Source organism: Falco biarmicus, chromosome 9 (assembly GCF_023638135.1).
Source record: "Falco biarmicus isolate bFalBia1 chromosome 9, bFalBia1.pri, whole genome shotgun sequence".
Taxonomy (NCBI): Eukaryota; Metazoa; Chordata; class Aves; order Falconiformes; family Falconidae; genus Falco; species Falco biarmicus.
Genome location: NC_079296.1, coordinates 53,179,608 through 53,198,878, shown reverse-complemented (window position 1 = coordinate 53,198,878; position 19,271 = coordinate 53,179,608). Strand labels below are relative to the sequence as shown.

The 19,271-nt window shown below is 39.2% G+C and overlaps 2 protein-coding genes across 4 annotated transcripts in view; one reads left to right on the top strand and one right to left on the bottom strand.

The window, feature by feature from the left end:
* The window catches only part of INSYN2A (inhibitory synaptic factor 2A), a 47,112-nt gene extending 28,288 nt beyond the window's left edge, over positions 1 to 18,824 (top strand). For both annotated transcript variants that reach the window (XM_056351330.1, XM_056351329.1), the window contains 2 exons: positions 8,387 to 8,458; positions 17,723 to 18,824. In XM_056351330.1, the coding sequence (XP_056207305.1) occupies positions 8,387 to 8,458; positions 17,723 to 17,906 (256 nt within the window). In that variant the 3' untranslated portion in view covers positions 17,907 to 18,824. The remainder of the gene's footprint in view (positions 1 to 8,386; positions 8,459 to 17,722) is intronic.
* The window catches only part of DOCK1 (dedicator of cytokinesis 1), a 319,207-nt gene that overhangs the window by 193,166 nt on the left and 106,770 nt on the right, over positions 1 to 19,271 (bottom strand). The gene's annotated exons all lie outside the window — the stretch shown is intronic.

The window sequence follows — 19,271 nt, the reverse complement described above, 5'->3', positions numbered from 1 at the left end:
CTGTGTGGCTCTCAGTAAGTCCTCCCCAGCTCCCAAAACACTCCAGAAGCAAACTGGCTTGTGCTTGAGCTCTGTACCGTAGGATTTCTGCAGGCATGCTCTGGTGCACAGGCACTGAGCTTTGCTGCAGCTGCTGAATATGTTAATGGTTCCCAAAAAACCTGGCTGATAAATTCAGACCAGCATGGGAAAGAACCACTATGATGGCAGATCCTGGCTACAAGTCCATGTGACTTCGCTGAGAAAGTCAGACAACAGCTTCCAGCCAGGTGGAGGTGTCAGTGCTGGAGGTACGAGACAGCGTGACAGCTCTGCAGCCCTTCTTGGGTCTCTCTAAAGAGCTACAGAGCAGTAACGAAGAGCCGGCTTGTACTTGTAACTGTAGCAGAACCCATCTAATGCAAATATAATTAAGCTTAACACAAGACAACCTAATCTGATGCAGGTCACGCTGAAGCACCTCTTTCTGTAGCTGCTCTGAGTAGTCTGAGGAGATCCGTGCTGGTGGAGCTAGCCCCTACTTCCGGCACGTAGAAGGGAACAGATCCTCTCAAACACAACTAAGGCCCCATGTTTACTGACAGCAAGGATGCTCCCAGGTTTTGTACTGGGGGAACCAAATAAGCAATGCCAACAGTGGGGAAAAAAAGAAAAATCTTTAAATGAAAGCCAAAGAGAAGAAAAAAAAAAAAACAAACCCAAAACCATCAAAATCCCAACGTACCTCTGAAAAGCATCAAACAATTCAATGTTTGCATTCAGCTGTCGACATCAAATAAAGAAGCCTGAAGATAACTGCTCAAAGCACAACACTATTCTTGATTTTTATCAGGCTGTACCACTATCATCTATAAATGAAAATGCTAATTGGTAATTATGAATGTAATGAAAACACAGCAGCGGTAAGGCTAAAACAATTTTTCTACTGCTCTACTGGGCAAGTGATTTTTCAGAACACCTGTATGTGAACCAAAGGCTGACCTGAGACGTTTTATACCTGTACAAACCTGCTGGTTTGATGGCAGAATATTCTTAGTTCTTAAAGGAACTAGAGGCAGATATTCATCCAACAGAAGCATGATTTTGCTGATACAGATAGGTTTATACAAGGCTTTCCATGGGCTAGAATGGCAATCCTTCCTAGGTTAGACTAAGCCTATATGGCTAAGCAGGACTCATCGTAACCTGCAAAACATATATGAGTGATTTTCCTGCAGTTTACGTAGCTAAAACATGACTTATTCATGTCATAAGGACAACTAAAACATGTGACAATGAAGTCATATTATTCTGCCAAAACGCAAATTACATTAATAGTAAGTATGGGTAGCTATGCTATAAATAGTCCCAGCAGGACTAGACCAGGCATGGAAATATAATACCCATTATACAAAGACTTGAGAACCATGGTCTACACTTCCTCGGCTATTCAGCACAGCCAGAACTGCCACTTCAAAACTGTTTCAAAGGCCTGCTGCCACCTTAAAAGTGGCAAATTTGTTTCACTATATTTTTAATAAAAACATCAACAGAAAAAAAAAATTCTTAGTCTGTTTATCTTCCTTGTTGGTGGCAATACATCAAAAGTGTGACGAACATCAATATCATCTAAAGAACATAACCATCAGAGCATAAACACATTCCGAAGCACAGCCACTCCTGTAAAATCATGCCATTAAGTAACTCACTTAATATGAAGTCTTCCCTACATCCCAGCAGGTAAGGGAAGACATCCAGGTGTAACAGATCTATCCTTCCAAATGGCTTTGTAAGATTTTTTTGCTTAGTTTGTTTTTAATAGATGTCCAAGATACTTGAATTAGTGCCTCTTCATTACCTACCTACTGAACAATAGAAAAATAAAATAATCTAAGCTTCCCTCCCTCAGCTCAATGGGGTCTCTAATTTATACAAGCAAAAAACTACTCAAATGCAAAGATTTTGATGTTACAGTTGGTATTTTCAAAATAAGCCTCAAGCAGGTGCACAAATTCTGCATTTCACAGGGATTTAGAGGGTGTAATTCCCTTAGGCTGCTCTGAAAATTGCAGCCTATTATTAGTTACTGCCAGTCCATGTCAGCAAAATGGTTCCTCTTCATTATAATATTTTAATACTTGGAAGTGTTAATTGAGGTTAAGCTCAGGTTGTGCCAAGAACGCCTACAGAAATGCAATAAAATTAAAGCCTCCTGAAAATAATATGCAATGTAGATAGCAAGCATACGTGAAAAACTGAGTATGGAGATAAGATATCCTGCCCAACGTGACACTGGCAATTAGATGCAGATACAGCAACACAACTAACCTAGATCCATCCTCTCCCCAGAACCTGACCATGCAGCAGCCCCACATAATACACGAGACTAACCATGCCCATCTGTGTACGTCCAGACAGAAACAGAACGTGCAAGATGTAAGGTACCAAAGAATGAAGCTATTGGAGAAATGACTTCTTGTTAGTCTGTATCAAAACACATTCGATGCTAAAAGGGTATGAAGCATAGTAATAATATATGTAAAATAATAATAATAAAGAATTTAATACCAAGGGAGCTAATTAAACATTCCAGTACATGCATGCAGTTCTCTTCTTGCATATCAGCATGGCAACCAGGAGCGAACAGTACCACGTTTACTTTCCTACGTTAATAGGACTTTTAAAATAAACAAATAATAATAATAATAATACTTTAAAAATCATACTTAAGTCTGTTTTTGGGGGAAAAACATCGTAACATAGTGCAGGTTCTAGCCAATCCTCCAGAAAGCAACGTAATAAACCAAATGATTTCCTTCAGCATCCACATGATAAATATTTTTCCAACTCTAAACTAGAATATTTTTCTTACTATGGTCACTGAGGTAAAAATGGGGAGTTGCTTATTGCCCCTGGGGAAGGGGCTAGATTTGGTGGGGTCTTGTTCATGGAAGTCAGAAGTTGATGTCAAGAACGATCTTGTTGAAGGCAGCAATGCTAGGTGCAGTCCTCCAGCTGCATCTCACCCAGCTGGATGCCAGCAGATCTGTCCTGGAAGATACAGGCAGTTACTCTCCCCTTTCACAATCCATACACCTTTCCTGGCCATGGTGCACAACTGCTTGCCTGCCATTTCCACAGACAGAACGGCAAAAGAGACTTTTTTGCAAATTTTCTAAGTTTCAGGAGACCTGAAGCCAGAACACTGCGCACTGCAGCACGGACATGCCAAACTGCGTCCAGAAGCCCACGGGCACACCCAAGGGACCACATCGCGCAAGGAGAACGGGGCCAGAAGACAGAGACAGCGACCAGGAGGGCAGCATCAACCCCCTCTTGTTCAACAACCACAGCTGTTGGTCACACCTCGGTACCAAACAGGACAAGGTCTCCATTGCACTTTAAGGCTGATGGATTTTCTTCTTCCCAAGAGCGATGAGGGATGATGGGCACATCCCCACGAGCAGAGGTGCCCCAGCATACACACAGACGGGCCAGCACAACCGTGCCGTGACACAGCCTGGCCTTCTGAGGAATGGGTGAAAAAAGGGAAACAGAAGCAAGTTATATAAATGTAACACTTCTTACACTTCAACTGACGAGGCATTACCAAAATCAAGATGTTAGGATTGGTAAAATGAGCGACAAGGCTTAATGCTGAGATTATTTTTGTGAGGTATGTTGCCCGCGGGAGCTGCAGCTTGTGGGGAGCTGCTGGCTCCCAGGCATCTCACTCAGTACAAAGCGTAACACTCCACTTTGGATCTAAAACAGAGCAAAGCCAACTTTCATTTCTTTAAAAATAAAATAAAATCTCTGTAGCAATATTTGTTTTGTGAAAAACTTTGTATTTTACAGGTTTTATTCTTATCAAAAATATTAACTGGTTTACCAATGAAGGAAAACATTAGTGGTCTCTAGCCTGACCTCTTCTACACTGCAACACCCTTACATTTATTTATTTTTTTTTAAGGGGAAGGGAAAAAATAGCTTATTCAAAATACTCCATCTCACCCAGAACTCTGTTCTCCTGAGCCTGGTATCCAGACTGAGCTCACAAGCTGTTTCTAGCAGTTGACACTGAGAGGAAACTATTTTTCTGGAAGTCTGCATTGCAAATCAACCTCGTTGCCTAAGATTTACACGGAAATGCTACGCCAAGAGTCAAATCTTTGCTGGAATGAAGTAAAGGAATTCCATACAAGTGTTTCTGCAGATAATTATGTGAAAACCAGAAAGTGAAAGTCCAAAGCCCTGGGGTATCAACAACAGAATCCTTTCATGAAGAGTTTAATTTATGTAGAAGTAATGGAATTTATACTGTACTAACACTCATATAACACAGTCCTGGCTAAAGAGCTATCGAACTGCCTTATGGAAACCAAATGCTGTGATACCACGTGGTGTTCTTGGGGCTTCCAAAGAAGCCCGATAGAGTGGTTCTGAGAAGACAACATTACTAAATCTGTGGTTTTAAAAGAAAATAGCCTCTGAAAAGCTAAAAACATTCAAAAAGGAAAACGATGCTTTAAGAGAAGTTCATCAAAAATTATGTCTGACTGGGGGGGGAGGGAAATCTATTGCTGTAAACAGTAGAGCTTGTGAATGACAATGAAGCTAAAACCAAGCAGTGCTGAATGTGTCAGCTGACGAATCAGGATTTCAAACTGATCATCCAAAAATCATGTAATTTTTAAATACTTACATCAAAGGCCCATTTTCATCAGCTTAATGAGTCTGCCTTACACCATCAACAAGGAAATACTTGGTTTTATGTTTGAAAGTCTGGAATTATTGTGCCTTTAAACATCATCATATGTTTTGGAAACAGATTTAAATAAAATACTGAAAACTCAATTTTTAGGAAGACAGTTTATTAATCTAAATTTATTTGATACCTTATTTTTAATGTGCTGTCAAAAACATAGCAAATTATGGAAGCAGGACTACAGCTCATGACCAAACTGGTACACATCCACATTAAGACCAAACAGAGTATGGCTTTTGCTAATTCACCAACCAGGTGACCAGCATTCGGTGAGTTTATCACAACTAAAATATTATTTTGTTAAGATGTGAACGGTGCTGGTGGAAACTGGTTGGTAACCCATCATAGTAACTAAAATAGCGACCATATACATGCTTGCCTTTTACGGGTGTGAGCATACAGGCATACAGGGAAGGTAAGGCTTCAGAGGCATACCTGTATGGTTTTTTTTAATACGGCAGTGTATTTATTGGAGCGTTTAATCCCCTATGAGTTCTTGCTGCAGTGCTTCTAAGTTCTGTGCCGGATTGAGTGGGCTCTGACTGGGATACACCACCACTGCAGATTTGTCTGGGGGGCTCTGATTTATCCCTCCTCTCCCCCACTCAGTTTTCAGCACACACAGGAATACACCTCATCTTCCCTTTTTCTTTCAAACAAAAAAATTCTCACCTCTTCCCAGTCCCACAGTGAAAACCATGGTTGGTTCTCAAACACCCTGACTGGGGGGCGCGGGGAATAAGGATTTGTCAAGATTCACTGTGAATAGATGACCTGGCCACCTTGCTCTTACAACCAGCACCAGAAGCCTCTCTCGTTTACAGCAAATCCTTCAGAGCACGAGGCACGTCCCTAAAATACAACCAAGTGTTTTTCTAAGGAACTCTACAAAGAAGACGTCACTGTCACTCTTCATCACAGAGCTCATCTTACAAGAATCCAGGATAAGAGGGGACAGGTATTAGCAGGATGAGTTACCTGTATGCTACGATACACTTTTTGTAAACACTGGACTTTGAAAAACTTATTAAAAAAAACTTATATTATTTATTAAACAGCAGAGCAGAGAGGCAGGCCAAACGTGAACAGCATAAACCCTGCAGCACTGTGCAGAAACAGGAGGGACTGGCAGAGAGGAGGAGGTTGTTAATCTATGAGCCAGATAATTAACTAATTTGAATGGTAATTTGCAGGCATACAAAGATGAATGAAAATGTCCCAACTGGAAAATAATAATAATTTAAAAAAAACAAACAAAACAAAACAAACAAACAGCAACTTGGCACCCAACACAGTGTTTCTACCTTTACCTGTACAGGGGCGCCAGACAATTGTGCTGTGCTCCGAAGGCCATCATTAACTAGCTTTTATGTCCTCGGTAAATAAAGGCCTTCAGCAAGCGATCTGTAAACTTTAAATGTTGCATCTTCAGAAAGAGTTTTTAGTATTTGATCAATAGCTTGGAAAAAACCACTTTACAAGACCAGGTTTAATAGTGTGTTGACAATTTGAATGTCAACTTCTGGAAGATTTTAAAAGGCAAAATGAAAACCAGGTACTACTTCATCCTTCTTAGAGCACATAAGCAAGTGTAATCAAATATAAGCCAGTACTGGTTTCCCGCCCCACCCCACCCCCCCTACATAATATAGAAGCTTTGCTTTGTAGAAGTTTTTGCACATCTGGCTTTGTCACTTTGTTAACATTTCACAATCTAGGTAATTTGAGTGTCTTCCTCTGAATAAAAGGTATTTTTGAGGCCACTGACTTACTATTTGATACCACGTTGCAGATCCATAGTGTCTCAAGCTCTGTTCAAATAACAAACACTTGGAACAGCAGGAACTCTACCTTGCATTTTGCTTTCAGAAGGGAAAAAAGTCTTTTTATTATAAAGAAGTAGATTCCCCCTATTCTGAACTCCTGTCTGAGCTACTGCTGTGCCAAGGAGCTGTATTCACAGGCCTGGAGCACTCTGCCATCACACTGCCCTGAACGATTGATAAGCAAAGTAATCAGAGTGGAAGCAGAAATGTCACCTGTGAAGACAAGCTTGGTCTGACAGACTTCAGATTCACTCTCTGCCTTCAAGTTCGCACCAGTAAATTTCTTTCTCAAAGCTATAAGTTTACGTAAAATAGGTATTTTTAAGTGTTGTAACAAACTTCTAAGCCAGTATTCAAACCTTTAAAATAGTAAAGTGACACAGGACCAGATGATCCTTCTCTTTATTTATCTTATAAATAGCCTGCAGCATTGAAGAAATGCTGATAATCCACCTTAGGGACAGCCATATTAAATGTTGTGTATAATTTCCCAGTAATACTTCATGTTACGTAGGTTTGATATTTTGTCACATAAAAATTAAGTCAACTTCCTTGAAATTTTGGATTTTTCATTTTTGTTACGTTGTCAGGGAAGCAGAGAAGATGCTCTGTCCCTGCAGCGAGGGCAGGGAAGGTACGGAGGTGCCCTTGTTAAGCAGAGCCAACACAATTATTTGAGGTCAGTTGGTTGATCTGTTTGGGTAAGGAAGGTCCCAGGCTGCGGGGATCTGACTGAAGAAGATCCCCCAAAGTAATCCTGGCCCCATCTGTTTTCTGCATCTTCCAAGTCCCACAGATGAGGTATTTCCCCATTTCTTTTAAAAACAGGTAGGGAGAAACTTTGCAGATACTAGCCTGTGTTTAGCACAAACTGAAAATGGCTTTACAAGATTCTAAGTTTGTGATTTTACAAAGAAAAGTAACTACTAATTTATAAATACTGACCTAGGAATTTTCATTTTAAACTCATTTGCATGCAAAAACATCCATATTGATAGGTAGGCAATTGTGTCCTTTAATTTAATGTATGCATGTTAATGAAATTTCTATGTACAAAAAAGTACTAGCATACCTGAAAAAAAAACCAACTTTTTAATTCAAATTGACCGGAGACAATTGTCAAATTGTCAGATACAATATATAAGTATATTAAGAGACACTGGTGTTACAGACTTCAAACAAAAATGTGATGAAGAATAGCTGTAGGCTAGGTGAGTACAGGCAATGTTATTTAAATGGCATTTTCTTCCTTTTAAGACATAAATATCCCTACAACAGGTCCTCATCCCTCATCACCAAGGCACAAGCTTTCTAAATAGATGCTGCTTTTCAGTATTATGTTCTATACGTCTACTGAAAACTAGGAAAAGCCTCACGTATTTGAGAAAGCATGAAAAAAACAAACCAAAAAGCACACCAGCACTGTCACCTCCGCGGAAGCTGTAAACGTGTCTGTTCAGTGACGGTTCACCACTTCGGTACACAGCAGCTTTATGCAAAAAGAGGTTCACATAACTTGGTTTCCTTGTTGTTTTCCCTTTCAATTTACAAAAGTATAATGGAAATAATGTTTTGTTTTCTCCTTGAAGTCATTAAAGACTCATTTGCTAAAAGAACTTCATCTTCCCATTGTTCAGTGAAGCTGAATGTGCTATTTTTGATCCTGTTTTCCTAGTGGCTAGATTTTTGTATTCAATATGAAAGTTAAAAAAAAAAAATCCTTACATTCCAATTTCTATGAAAAGACTCGTAGAAGGCAAAAACATGTTAAAACAAATTGCTTTTTAATGACCTTGTGTTCTTGTCTTTGTAGGCTTTCATATCGGACTGGTCAAGACACGGCTAATTGCGACACATGCAGGAACAGTGCATGTATTATCTATAGGTAGGTTAAAAATACTAATATTGCCACTTTTTCTGGAGTGAAAGTAATGATTTATTCGTTAATGCAGGATCAACTGTTAGCCTTGATTTTCAGTTTAAAAAACAGAACATAAATTTAACTTCACTGAATTAATAAAATTCAACAGGCACCTGTTTGAGACAAGGAAATGATAGTGGTCAACGCTACTGCTGTAGCTCTGGCATGTGAAGTGTTACAAGGCTTGAGCCTCGTTTTCACACTGCTAGAGATATATATGTAGCATTTTCTGTCCAACAAGTCAACATACTTCAAATTTACTTTCATAGAAGTAACAAATGGACTTGGGAAGTAATTCTGAGAGAGACTGTATAGCAAAGAGAACCAGATACAGATTTGATCTAGGCAGTTTTATCAGTAAAATGACATTGCCACCCAGGGTTTTATGTGGTTTTTTTTTACATTAGTGAAGAAGTTTTAAGACATGCATGGCAAATCTGTCCTGCCCCACATGAACAGCACCACTGACTTCTTTAAATCAGACATTTTCAGTCTTCATGCGACACACAAGTGAAGACTTGCCGCGCATGCAGAGGTCCATTAGCAGATGTGCTGTGGTGTACAGTTCTGTAAGGTGAATACAGGTTTGCTCACTACTGTCAAACAGATTACAAAAATAATCACAAACAGCTTAAAGGTTCTGTTAAAGATTGTACTGGCTATAATCTCTTCTCCAGAAGGAAGTACCTGCAGTTTTCTCTCTAGAAACAGATCAGGTGCAAAAGGTGAAGGAATGCTGCTGCTTTTTCCTATGAAGCAGAGTTTCCCCTTCCTCTATTTTTTTTTAATTAGAAATATTTATTATATATATATTATATATAAAAATAATACAGAGAAAAAAATCCTCTAAAATTTTATCAGCCAAGAGACCCATTTTGGCATGTACAATATTACAGTGAAGGAATAACAGATAGGCAGTGGGCATGACACAAAGCCGTCATGAATCTGACGATGTGTTTCTTACTGACAAGTTAATTGTCCTCCTCCATTAGAGTCTTAAACAAACAACTGAGTATTTTCATGCGTTGTAGGTAAAGATGAAAACAAATGCATCTCAGTATAAAGGATTTCAGAAAACCAGGCAGATATAGTACAGACAAATATGTATAAAGTTGGCTATTAATCACAGAGAGGTACAAAGTAAAATGAAGGTACAAATGTTGGCTAGGGCTGAAAAGCATAGGATTTCCCCCTTCACCCCGTAATTCTCTACTCAGGCTCTGATTCAGGCAGAAGTCCTGGAGCTATTTATACACTGTCTCCTAGCTGCCTAGAAGCAAAGGAAAAAAGGATGGAAAACTTCAACTCCCATCTTTTCTGTTTTCCAGCTAACTAGAAGAGGGAACGATGCTGTTCTGTGCAGGGGAAGGAACCAATTAATTTATTCATTCGTCCAATATTTAGAAGCCTATAAATAACTAACGCTTACCGGGTCTCCCTTTTTCTGAGCTCACCCCCGTGCAACTGCTTGCTCAGGGCAGCCTGGGAAGGTACAACAGAGCTCATTTCTATCAGAGAAACTGGGTTTGTTTCATTAGCTCAAAAAATCCATTTGGAAATTTCGAAGATCTTGATTTCTAGTCAACAGATTTAAAGTTCAGGAACTTTCCAATTTTTACCTCTTACACTCACTGCAAATGGAATGACTCCAGAAACACATATTTCAAGCGTTTGTCCCCCAACAGCAGAGCAGGCAGGTCCCCCCAGAACAGATGGCTGTTCGGACAGAAGCTGTCGATGCCAGGCATTCGCCTCAAGCAATGTTTCCAGGGGAAGTTTCAGCAAAACTCAGCTCAACATTTTGACAGATTAGGAGAATATATGCTGCAGGCAAGAAGTCTAAAACCAGAAGATGGTGGCAAAACAGCAGAACTATGAGAAGACTGAATTCCTAAGACGAGATAAGTAGCCAGAAGGGGTAAAAGAGGAATTCACTGATAAAACTACCACTGAGACAGACTGCCTTGTAGGAGCTTCTGCTCCTCCACAAGCCAAACACTATGGTATTGAAGCCTCTGAAAGAAGTGCAGCATTTCATTAGTAAGGATGCTAAAACTAGTGTTAAATCAACATGCAATGATACACACCGCATTCTTGCAAAGGGTTTGCATGGCAATGCCACATAGGGTTACATGATTTTTCTTGAGGATATAACACTTTTAAGGAATGGAAATTGACACTCAGGTTAAACCATCCAGGATGCTCTGAACACTCAACCTTGCAAGCTGTCATTAAATGTCAGTGTCAGACCAGGAATCATCCTCTCTGACCTACTACATGTTCCACTGGCTGCTGTTTTGGAACCTCCTCAGTCTTGAGCTCTTTCACCCAAGTAGTAAATAGGGGAGATTCAAGAAAAATAATAAGCAATGCACTTACAGGACAGATCAATAATTGAAAGAGAAAACCTTAAATTTTCCATATTTTTTAAAAAATACAATTCAATCTTGAACACAGTAACAATATACAGAGTTGTTTCAAACCTTTAAACTGCAGTAAAGCAGCATCTTAGAGGAATGATGAAGTTGCCCTGTTGACTACCCAACTGCATCCTGTAATGTCAAGTATAGCACAGATGAGAAGCCAGAATGCAGAAACAATGTAATTAAATTCTTCCCCCTCAAGATAACTTTTTAGAGTGTTAATACACTGTAGCACAACAGCTACCATGTACAAGGTGACAAAAACAAAGCCCACAGAATACTGTTGTACTTTGAAGGGGTTTAGCTGCCATTTAGTATCAAAAATGTGGATGCTGTCAGTAAAGATTCTAGGAATAGGTTTTGAGAATAATTATTTTGCATATGAAATCTACATTTTTGCTAAGATTCCAAGTATACTTTTATATTATTTTGGCTTTATATTGAAAATACTACATACTACTTAGTATTAAAAGAAAAAGGAAAACTAGGTTACTTTTTTTTAATATCTAGAAAACTGAACGAACATTAAACACTATTATAAAGATAAGGTACCAAAAACTTACACTGCTTTAGAAATCAATAGGAAAAACATACCAAAATTTGATTCCTCATTTCCCTCAAAATTCTAATTATTTCTGTGATGAGAAATATGTTCAAGAATTTGTCACAAACTCCAGACACAGGAGTCACTGACTCCTCCTTCCACTGCAGGAGAGGAACCGCGTTAGTGGCATCCCACATCGATTCACTGCTTCCACTCCAAAGTAAATTCCCATTTAGCCACCACCTTTAGAGGGGGAAAGTCTTGAGTCATTCCCCTGAAGGCTTCCCCAGCCTGCGGTCACTAGGATCCCAATAAGGCCAGGATCGGTGGTGCTGCGTCTGACGGAGCTCTAGGCTCAAACACAGCAGAAAAAAATATTGGGCAGCACTTCACTATAGGTTTTAAAGCCCAAGTAGAAAGTCCCAACTACATAGCAACAGCAAAAACAGTCAGGAAGCATTCAGCATTGTGTCTTTGTAGTAATTTCTAGACAGTATTTAAAATAGTAGTCAAAAAACGTGAAGTAGCAGTAAACAACAATTTTATGAAATGTTAATCTGTGTCAAATGTTCATCTGTTCCACTGAACATCCAAGGTCACAAAACAGTTTCAAAATAGTCTTCTACAAACTGAAAGACCAATTTGCAAAGAAAAGACAAGCAAACAAACATTTACATCCATCTTTTGCAGCCTAACATAGATGCACCATTGAAGTCTTTCAAAGTAGAAAGTAAGTTTTATTAGGGTATATTGTCAGGACATAGTCAACTTAAATACTGAGGTCTAGCAAAGTCTTGCTATTAAGAAGAAATTGCATTGATATGCAGAAACTGTACCAATTCTAAAACACCCCAAACCCACGTGGACTAAAATCTTCACAGCCTGTTTTATTCTGTAATTATCTTTTAGTGGCACTGCCCTTTCCACTCCTGTTTAAATTACCATCCCATGTGACTTTTAATCCTTGAACAGGAATCTATATGAGAAGATGAGTCTTCTGTTTAGTATTTTGTGCATTGTTCTTAGGCCTTTATCGTGAATTATTTCTGTGAAGGAGCATCTTGAAGAATTCATGCTAGACCTACCTTTAGTCAAAAAGGTCAGAAATATTCAATAGCTTTCTATAAGCCTACTTTAGCTTCTGGAAATAGTTTTTTTACTAGATCAAATCAGTAGCCAATTTCTGCACAGGGAGAACAAACAAATCGACACTACGCTACTGTAATTCTTTGGAGGGGGAAATTACTGAAAGCTGTATCAGCCGTTAATTTGGCTACTTTTTACTCCTTTGAAATTTTGAATTATGCTGGCTTCCAGTATTCAATTTCATCTTTGATATTCAAGTTATTCTACAGTGTACTCCAGCGATTCAACAGAAAATATATTATTAGAATCTGCAATGTAACTCTCAATACAACAGTGGCAAAACAAACAGGTTTAAATCACGGTGGCACAAGCTAACCAGGTAGAACAGAGCCCACATGGAAGTAGTTCACTTGTAGAGGTCAGATATGGTGATAATTATTAAAATTAATAAGTACAGCAATACAAAGTGAAAATAAGACAAGTAGACATCAATCCCTACGATAGCATCAGTATATCAGGTAACAAAATGATGAGGACAATTTTCATGTTTTGATTTGCTACCCACATTAATTAATTTACATTCTTTCTCATGTTATCTCTAGACTGTAAGATGCTCAGTAGTAAAAATGGATCTTTATGCCTTGCTAACACTGACAATGCTTGGATTCTAGGCATTTGTGATTTTCAGGTTGAAATAGGAATTTTAACAGATTGCTTAAAAGTGTATTAAACTAATTTTCAAGTCATTAGTGCTTATCTGGATCCTGTTCTTCCATGACATGACATGCACTAATGCCATGTCATCCAATTAACATGACCCAGAAGGAGACGCTATGATACCCTGTAATTCCTGCTTCACTTAGCCTACTTAAATGCAAAAAGTTAAGCTACTCTACAGCTGCTTGCAGGATTTGGGCCTTAACATTACAAACTAGGTAATAAAAAGGTAAACAGAAGGGGTGTTGACTGAAATGAGAAAGACTCAGGTTTAGTAGAAGGAGGAAGGCTTTCCTTGAGGCAGAGAGCAGAGGGACGGGCTCCCCAGAGCCTGTGCAGGCTCCATCCTTGGAGGTTTCAAGAGACAACTAGATAAAGCCCTCAGCAACGTGGTCCTGAACCTGAATTATTCTGATTCAGCGATCTTACAAGTAACCAACATATCCAGTCATTAGCATCTAACATTCTTAAAATTATTCATGTTAATAACATGTGACTGTGTTAGAAAAGAAGAAAACCCATCCATATTTCTAAGCTTGCTGCTAGATACCCTCCCACAGTACATATGCTTAAAACCAAATGGTTATGACTCCTCAAACTGTTTTCAATTCCTTATACAGCAACAAAATCAGATAAAGTTCACTCTACTGCCAGCATGCAAAAAATAAACTCATTAACATGTATTCTGAAAATCATTAAAAAAACCCATGAAGCCCAAACCAGAAGATCTACCACGCCAATCCCTAATCCACAGCACCAGGATTTAAGAAGACGGGATTAGCCAGAAAGCAGCAGCCCGAGCAAGTGGGCTACCTTCTGTGCATGCCTTCAGCGAGGTGTCCGAGTTGTCCACCTCGGCTCTACACCACTCCTCTGATCGTACAGGAGGCCCTGCACACACAGTTGTAACCCCTCCTGAGAGCATGCATGCACACACAGGTGCAGCGTGCCAACCCCAGAGCACCTCTGAGGTGTCCTCAGAGCCTCCGAGAATGGCTGGAGGCTCGGTGAACCCCGTGCTGATCAGTGCTACCGCACCATGGGTGCTCCGCTGGGAAGTCGGGCAGGTCTTCCCTCCTCTCCCATAGGGCTTCAGGCACCAAGCGCACGGCCCTTCACTGACGAGCAGCCAGTCCGTGTATTTTCTCTTTCTTTCCTGAATACAATTCAAATTCTGTATAGAAAATGGTTTTGTTCCAGGTTTGTCCTGGGGTACTTATTATTCCAGTATCCGAGTCTTCATTGTTTTCCAAACACAATGACTCCATTTCACAAACACAAAAAGCCAAGCGACACCAAGCCCAAAGTGAAACAGAGGAACCCCGAGAGGCTCCCGCTGGCTTCGATTCCAAAATTAACAGACGTGCATAAAAATAGTTTTCAAGTACTGTTACTCTCTACCTTTTTGAAACACTTTGCCTCATTTGCTATAAACCCAACTTCCGTAGCAAGTCAATGGTACTTCCTAGGGACAAAATTAGATCATGATTCACATTTTAGCTAAGTTCCTCAGTCAGTTTAGTGCACATCCATGCTGTGCAACGAACACCACCAGGATCTGGGAAGTGGGAAAGGAAGGAAGAAAAAAAAAATTGAAAAAAAAAAAAAAATCATCTCATTTTGGGTTCCTTTTGCACCGGTATCAGTCCCTAGCAGAAAATAAGATGGCAGAAAAAGCAGGCTCCGGGTGCTCTGCTCTGAGGCTTAGTCAAGCACCGATTAATTCAACTTAGAACTGCAATTACAAAGACATTTTTGATCAGACCTGGACTATACCCGTCCCACTGTGAAGGAATTTCAGAGATGTTAATTACAAAGTTGTCGCCTGTGTTTAATGTGCATATCAAAATAGGATTCTCAAAGGTCTCTTCTTTGATTTTATTTGGCGAAATTTTCATGGGAACGACATCTATGCAAACACTGATACACAGACAGCTGCCCTAAAACATAAAGCTTCTGTCGTAAACCTTGCAAGTATACGGCCGTTTTGGGGAGAAAACACAGAAAACCAGCATATTTATCACAGACAAAATTTTCCTGCTTATAGTTGTTCACAAAACCAGCCTGCCTGCCTATCTGCACTGGAGTTTCATGCATAGTAATACATTTGTGATAGGGACTCAACATGGAGAAACTCCAGCCCAACGTTCCAAACATGGCAGCATCGTCGGTAAGTGAACCTTTAATACGTCCTAATCGGATCTGTCAGGCAACTGATCGTGATCCTAGCATTATACAGCATTTAGATTTGTCTCTTGTTTTGTAGGCCTTATTCACAATTGTCAAGTCTGTTGAAAAATATTATTTCATCTAAGGAAAAATGTTTCTGAAGCCAATAATTATATTCTCCGTCATGGGTAATGCTAGAAGAACATATCACCCTCATTAATTAAGCTTATAGAGTTGTCACAGGGAGGCTTAAAGAAGAGACAGAAACAGATGAAGTTTGAAAGTAGAGAGCGCCACATGGCAGAGAATATTTCAAGAAAAGGTCATTTTGAGAGGAAACCTATAGATGCTTCGGATACAAAAATAGCACTAAGCAAAACAAAATTGTCAGAGCTGTGACAGGTGACAGAATCAAGTTCACGAATGCAAAAAACGAAAAGATCTGCAGCTCTAGAACAAAAATATAAAGAAGTCATATAAATATGGAACACTTGCTGGATTTAATATTATTTCACGTTTGATGTAACAATAAAACCAAAAAATAATGTCAGCTACAGTTAATTTAGAAAGATGTGAAAAATTGCAGAATAAGAAGGCTTTTGTCTTTATACGCTAAAACCTAAGTTTTCAAGAAAAATGAATCATTTGCCGAAAGGAGTGGTGATATTAAACAAAACCTACAAAGCTAAATTGATCTAGATAGACAACAATCAATTATTCTGCAAAATTTAGTTATAAATGATGAAGTAACATGAATGTTTTCATTCATCCTCTCTACTCTTCAGAAGTAAAGTATTTCATTTTGATATAAATAGCTAAAAGACAGTCTGAACTGTGCTGCAAATGGTTTTATGCAGTAGAAAATGATCACAACGTGGGTTTTGTCATAGGGACTAAGATGTTTCTTCTCTTGAGGTCTACCTTTAATAGAAATTGATTATGAAAAAAGTCACCTCTGTTCAGCAGGGGGGTTTAAAACAATTTATCTTTTGCATCAGTTTCAAGTAGCTCTTACGAGAGCTCCCCTGCAAGAATAACATTTTGAAAGAAGGAAAAATGAACTCTGCCAATGCCAGAGCTGAAGCGCCTTTTTTTTTTTTTTTATACTCCCAAAATTTATACTGAGAAACAAACCAACTGTAACATATGCCCAATTCTGCACAGATTTGCATGCCACTGTAAATGAGATTTAGAGAGCTCTTGGAAAAGAATCTACTTGATGCTGAGACTCTCTCACTGTATTACTGAAAGCATTTATGTGGTGGGGCATTGACAATCAACTGATATCCCGATCTTGCCACAAAATTACTGCCGCACTCATCTAAGCAACTGCTTTTTGCTAGCTAAACTGCAAACAGGAGTGTGTTATCAAGTTGAAGACAGCATTGTTCTTTCATTAACAAGGATGGATATTAAACAGTAGGCTTGTAGTGAGCTTCTGCAGGAAAAAGATACCCAACACAGCCATCTCCTGCAAATTCAACATTCGCAGGTATAGTTCTAGCATATACCTGAAACTTTAAAAATTAATCTTCTTCAATTTTGGATGTCTTTTTACTGCTCGTCAACTTGGAGATGGGGAAAATACTCTGTATACCTGAAGTCTTACCTACTGTTATTTCTCTCCTCCGCTATAAAAAAGTTTATCACTGGAATGCTGACACTTTTGCTCAGAATGTATTTAATGGTTAAACTAGCACCAACCTAGACACAGCCAAATGCAGAAAGTAACTGAACCCCAAAGCAGGCACAGCCAGGTGCCAGACCAGCCCTTCCACCTTTCCAGCCCCCTTTCCAGGCCGTGCCTGGAAGGCCCTGTGGGCAGACCAGCTCTTCACAAATCCAAAGCACAAAAATATCCCAAACTTCCCTTAGCCTCTTTGATCCCTTCTCCTCCACCCTAAGAGGAAAATAAAACCTCAGAGCCCTTTGAAAGAGTATTTTCTCCACAGAGATGAGGGAAAAAGTAGTATTTCTACTTTTCAGTCACTTCACAGCACTACCACAACCCCCAAGGCCCTCCTAAACAGCAGGCAGAAGTTTGCACGATCGCATTCCTATTTTTCTTTTGCAATGTCCTTTTTTTTTTGACCACCTTCCCTGCCCCTGCCCTCCCTCCCCACCCCTTCAGTTTTGGTGCAAGAAATGTTGGAGATCTGATTTAAACATTTATTTTCTTTTTGTATTTCATAAATTAAGGATTTGTATATTGGTATCAGATATTGGCTTAATTGAAATCTTTCTATCGTTGTAATTAGTAACTAATTGCTTTTTTCTTCCCATTTTTAGTGTGGAATTGGATTTTAAACAGCAAGAAGATAAACTACAGCCAGTTTTGAGAAAACTTCATCCTATTGAGGAAACTCAGGTTGCACCTTTGCCTTATTCTCAGGAGAGCTACTCCTCCACTCCCAAGCAAAAATCCAAAACTGAATCAAAAAAGCATGGAAGATGGAAACTCTGGTTCCTTTAACCCAAGCCCATGACATGTGGAGTTCAAGGCCTTCTTTGAAAAATATTTGGAGTTCTATCGATCATCTATAATGGGATCTTGGTAGACTGATCAGTGTTACCGGCCAATGTAGTTCTGACCGTTCCGGCAGCATTCAGTTCTCACCGTATGTACCAAAAAGGCCTTTGTACCGATAAACTAATGTCCTGAAGCAAGGTGTTGGATAATACCTTGCCAACTTTTATTTGCAGTTCACCAATGTGGGATGTAAAACCTGAATTGAAAAATTTGTACAAAGATGGCAAGTAAAACTATTCCCTACCCCCTCCTTTAGATCTGAAAGCGTCACATTCTAACCTATTAAATTGTAGGCTGTCATCCTGTACACAGCTAAATATCACTATTGTTTTAAAGCCTTTTGGGGGTTTGGTTTATTGTCTTTAAACAACAACGAGGGGAGGAAAAAAAAAAAAAAACAAGCAAGCCTTATGTTTGCAATGGTCTTCAGTTTTACAAATCCATGTTGATCGGGGAGTGCAGTTTTCAGCACATATATCCTGGACAAAGCACAATTTTTCATGTGGTCCAAGACCATGAATAATCTCTAAGATGTGACTATGTGTATATTTGCCTTCATGTGATGTAGACTTCAACCAAGCTATCACATTTCAACAGCGCACCATCATTTCTAATTTAGAATTTAGCTATGTCCTCATCACCAGACGAACAAGTTTGCTGCTCATCTTCAACTGGTGAGCAGCTAGAAACCTCCCAAAGTCAGGACAAGCCTTTGAACACATCACACTGACAGGGTCAAGGCTACAGGACAATCATCTGTCCTGGATCTCACTTTTAGTCTTTTGGTACCCAAAAGATCTAAATGGCATAATCTGGCACAGAAAAAACAAAACAAAACAAACCACCCTACAAACAGAATAATCAAAAGCTTGGCGGATTGTTAGCATTTGCCATAATTTAGTATTTTTTTGTAACACAGTCTTTGGAAAACCTCTACACTATTGCAGAAGGCACCAGAAAATTTATAGTTTGAGCCACGCTTTGAAACCTGTTTGGAAGGAGCATTAATTTTATATGCTATTTATTTACTAAGCTTCTCAGATGGGTTTCCCAGCTTACTATAATTTTTACCTAAACCTATTAATTGTACTTGCTAACCAACACACTTAGAGATGTGAATCAATTTTTTCCCATTTTTTTTAATGACACTTAAAATTTTGCTGTGAATTATAAACTGCAATTTTTTCTTTAAGTATTTGTTGCTGTCAGTAAACTTGCATCTAGAATGACTGTGGAAAAAAAATTCATGCTAGAAGTGCCCAGGGAGCGAGAATGTTCGGGTTTTTTGTTGGGTTTTTTTTTTTTTTT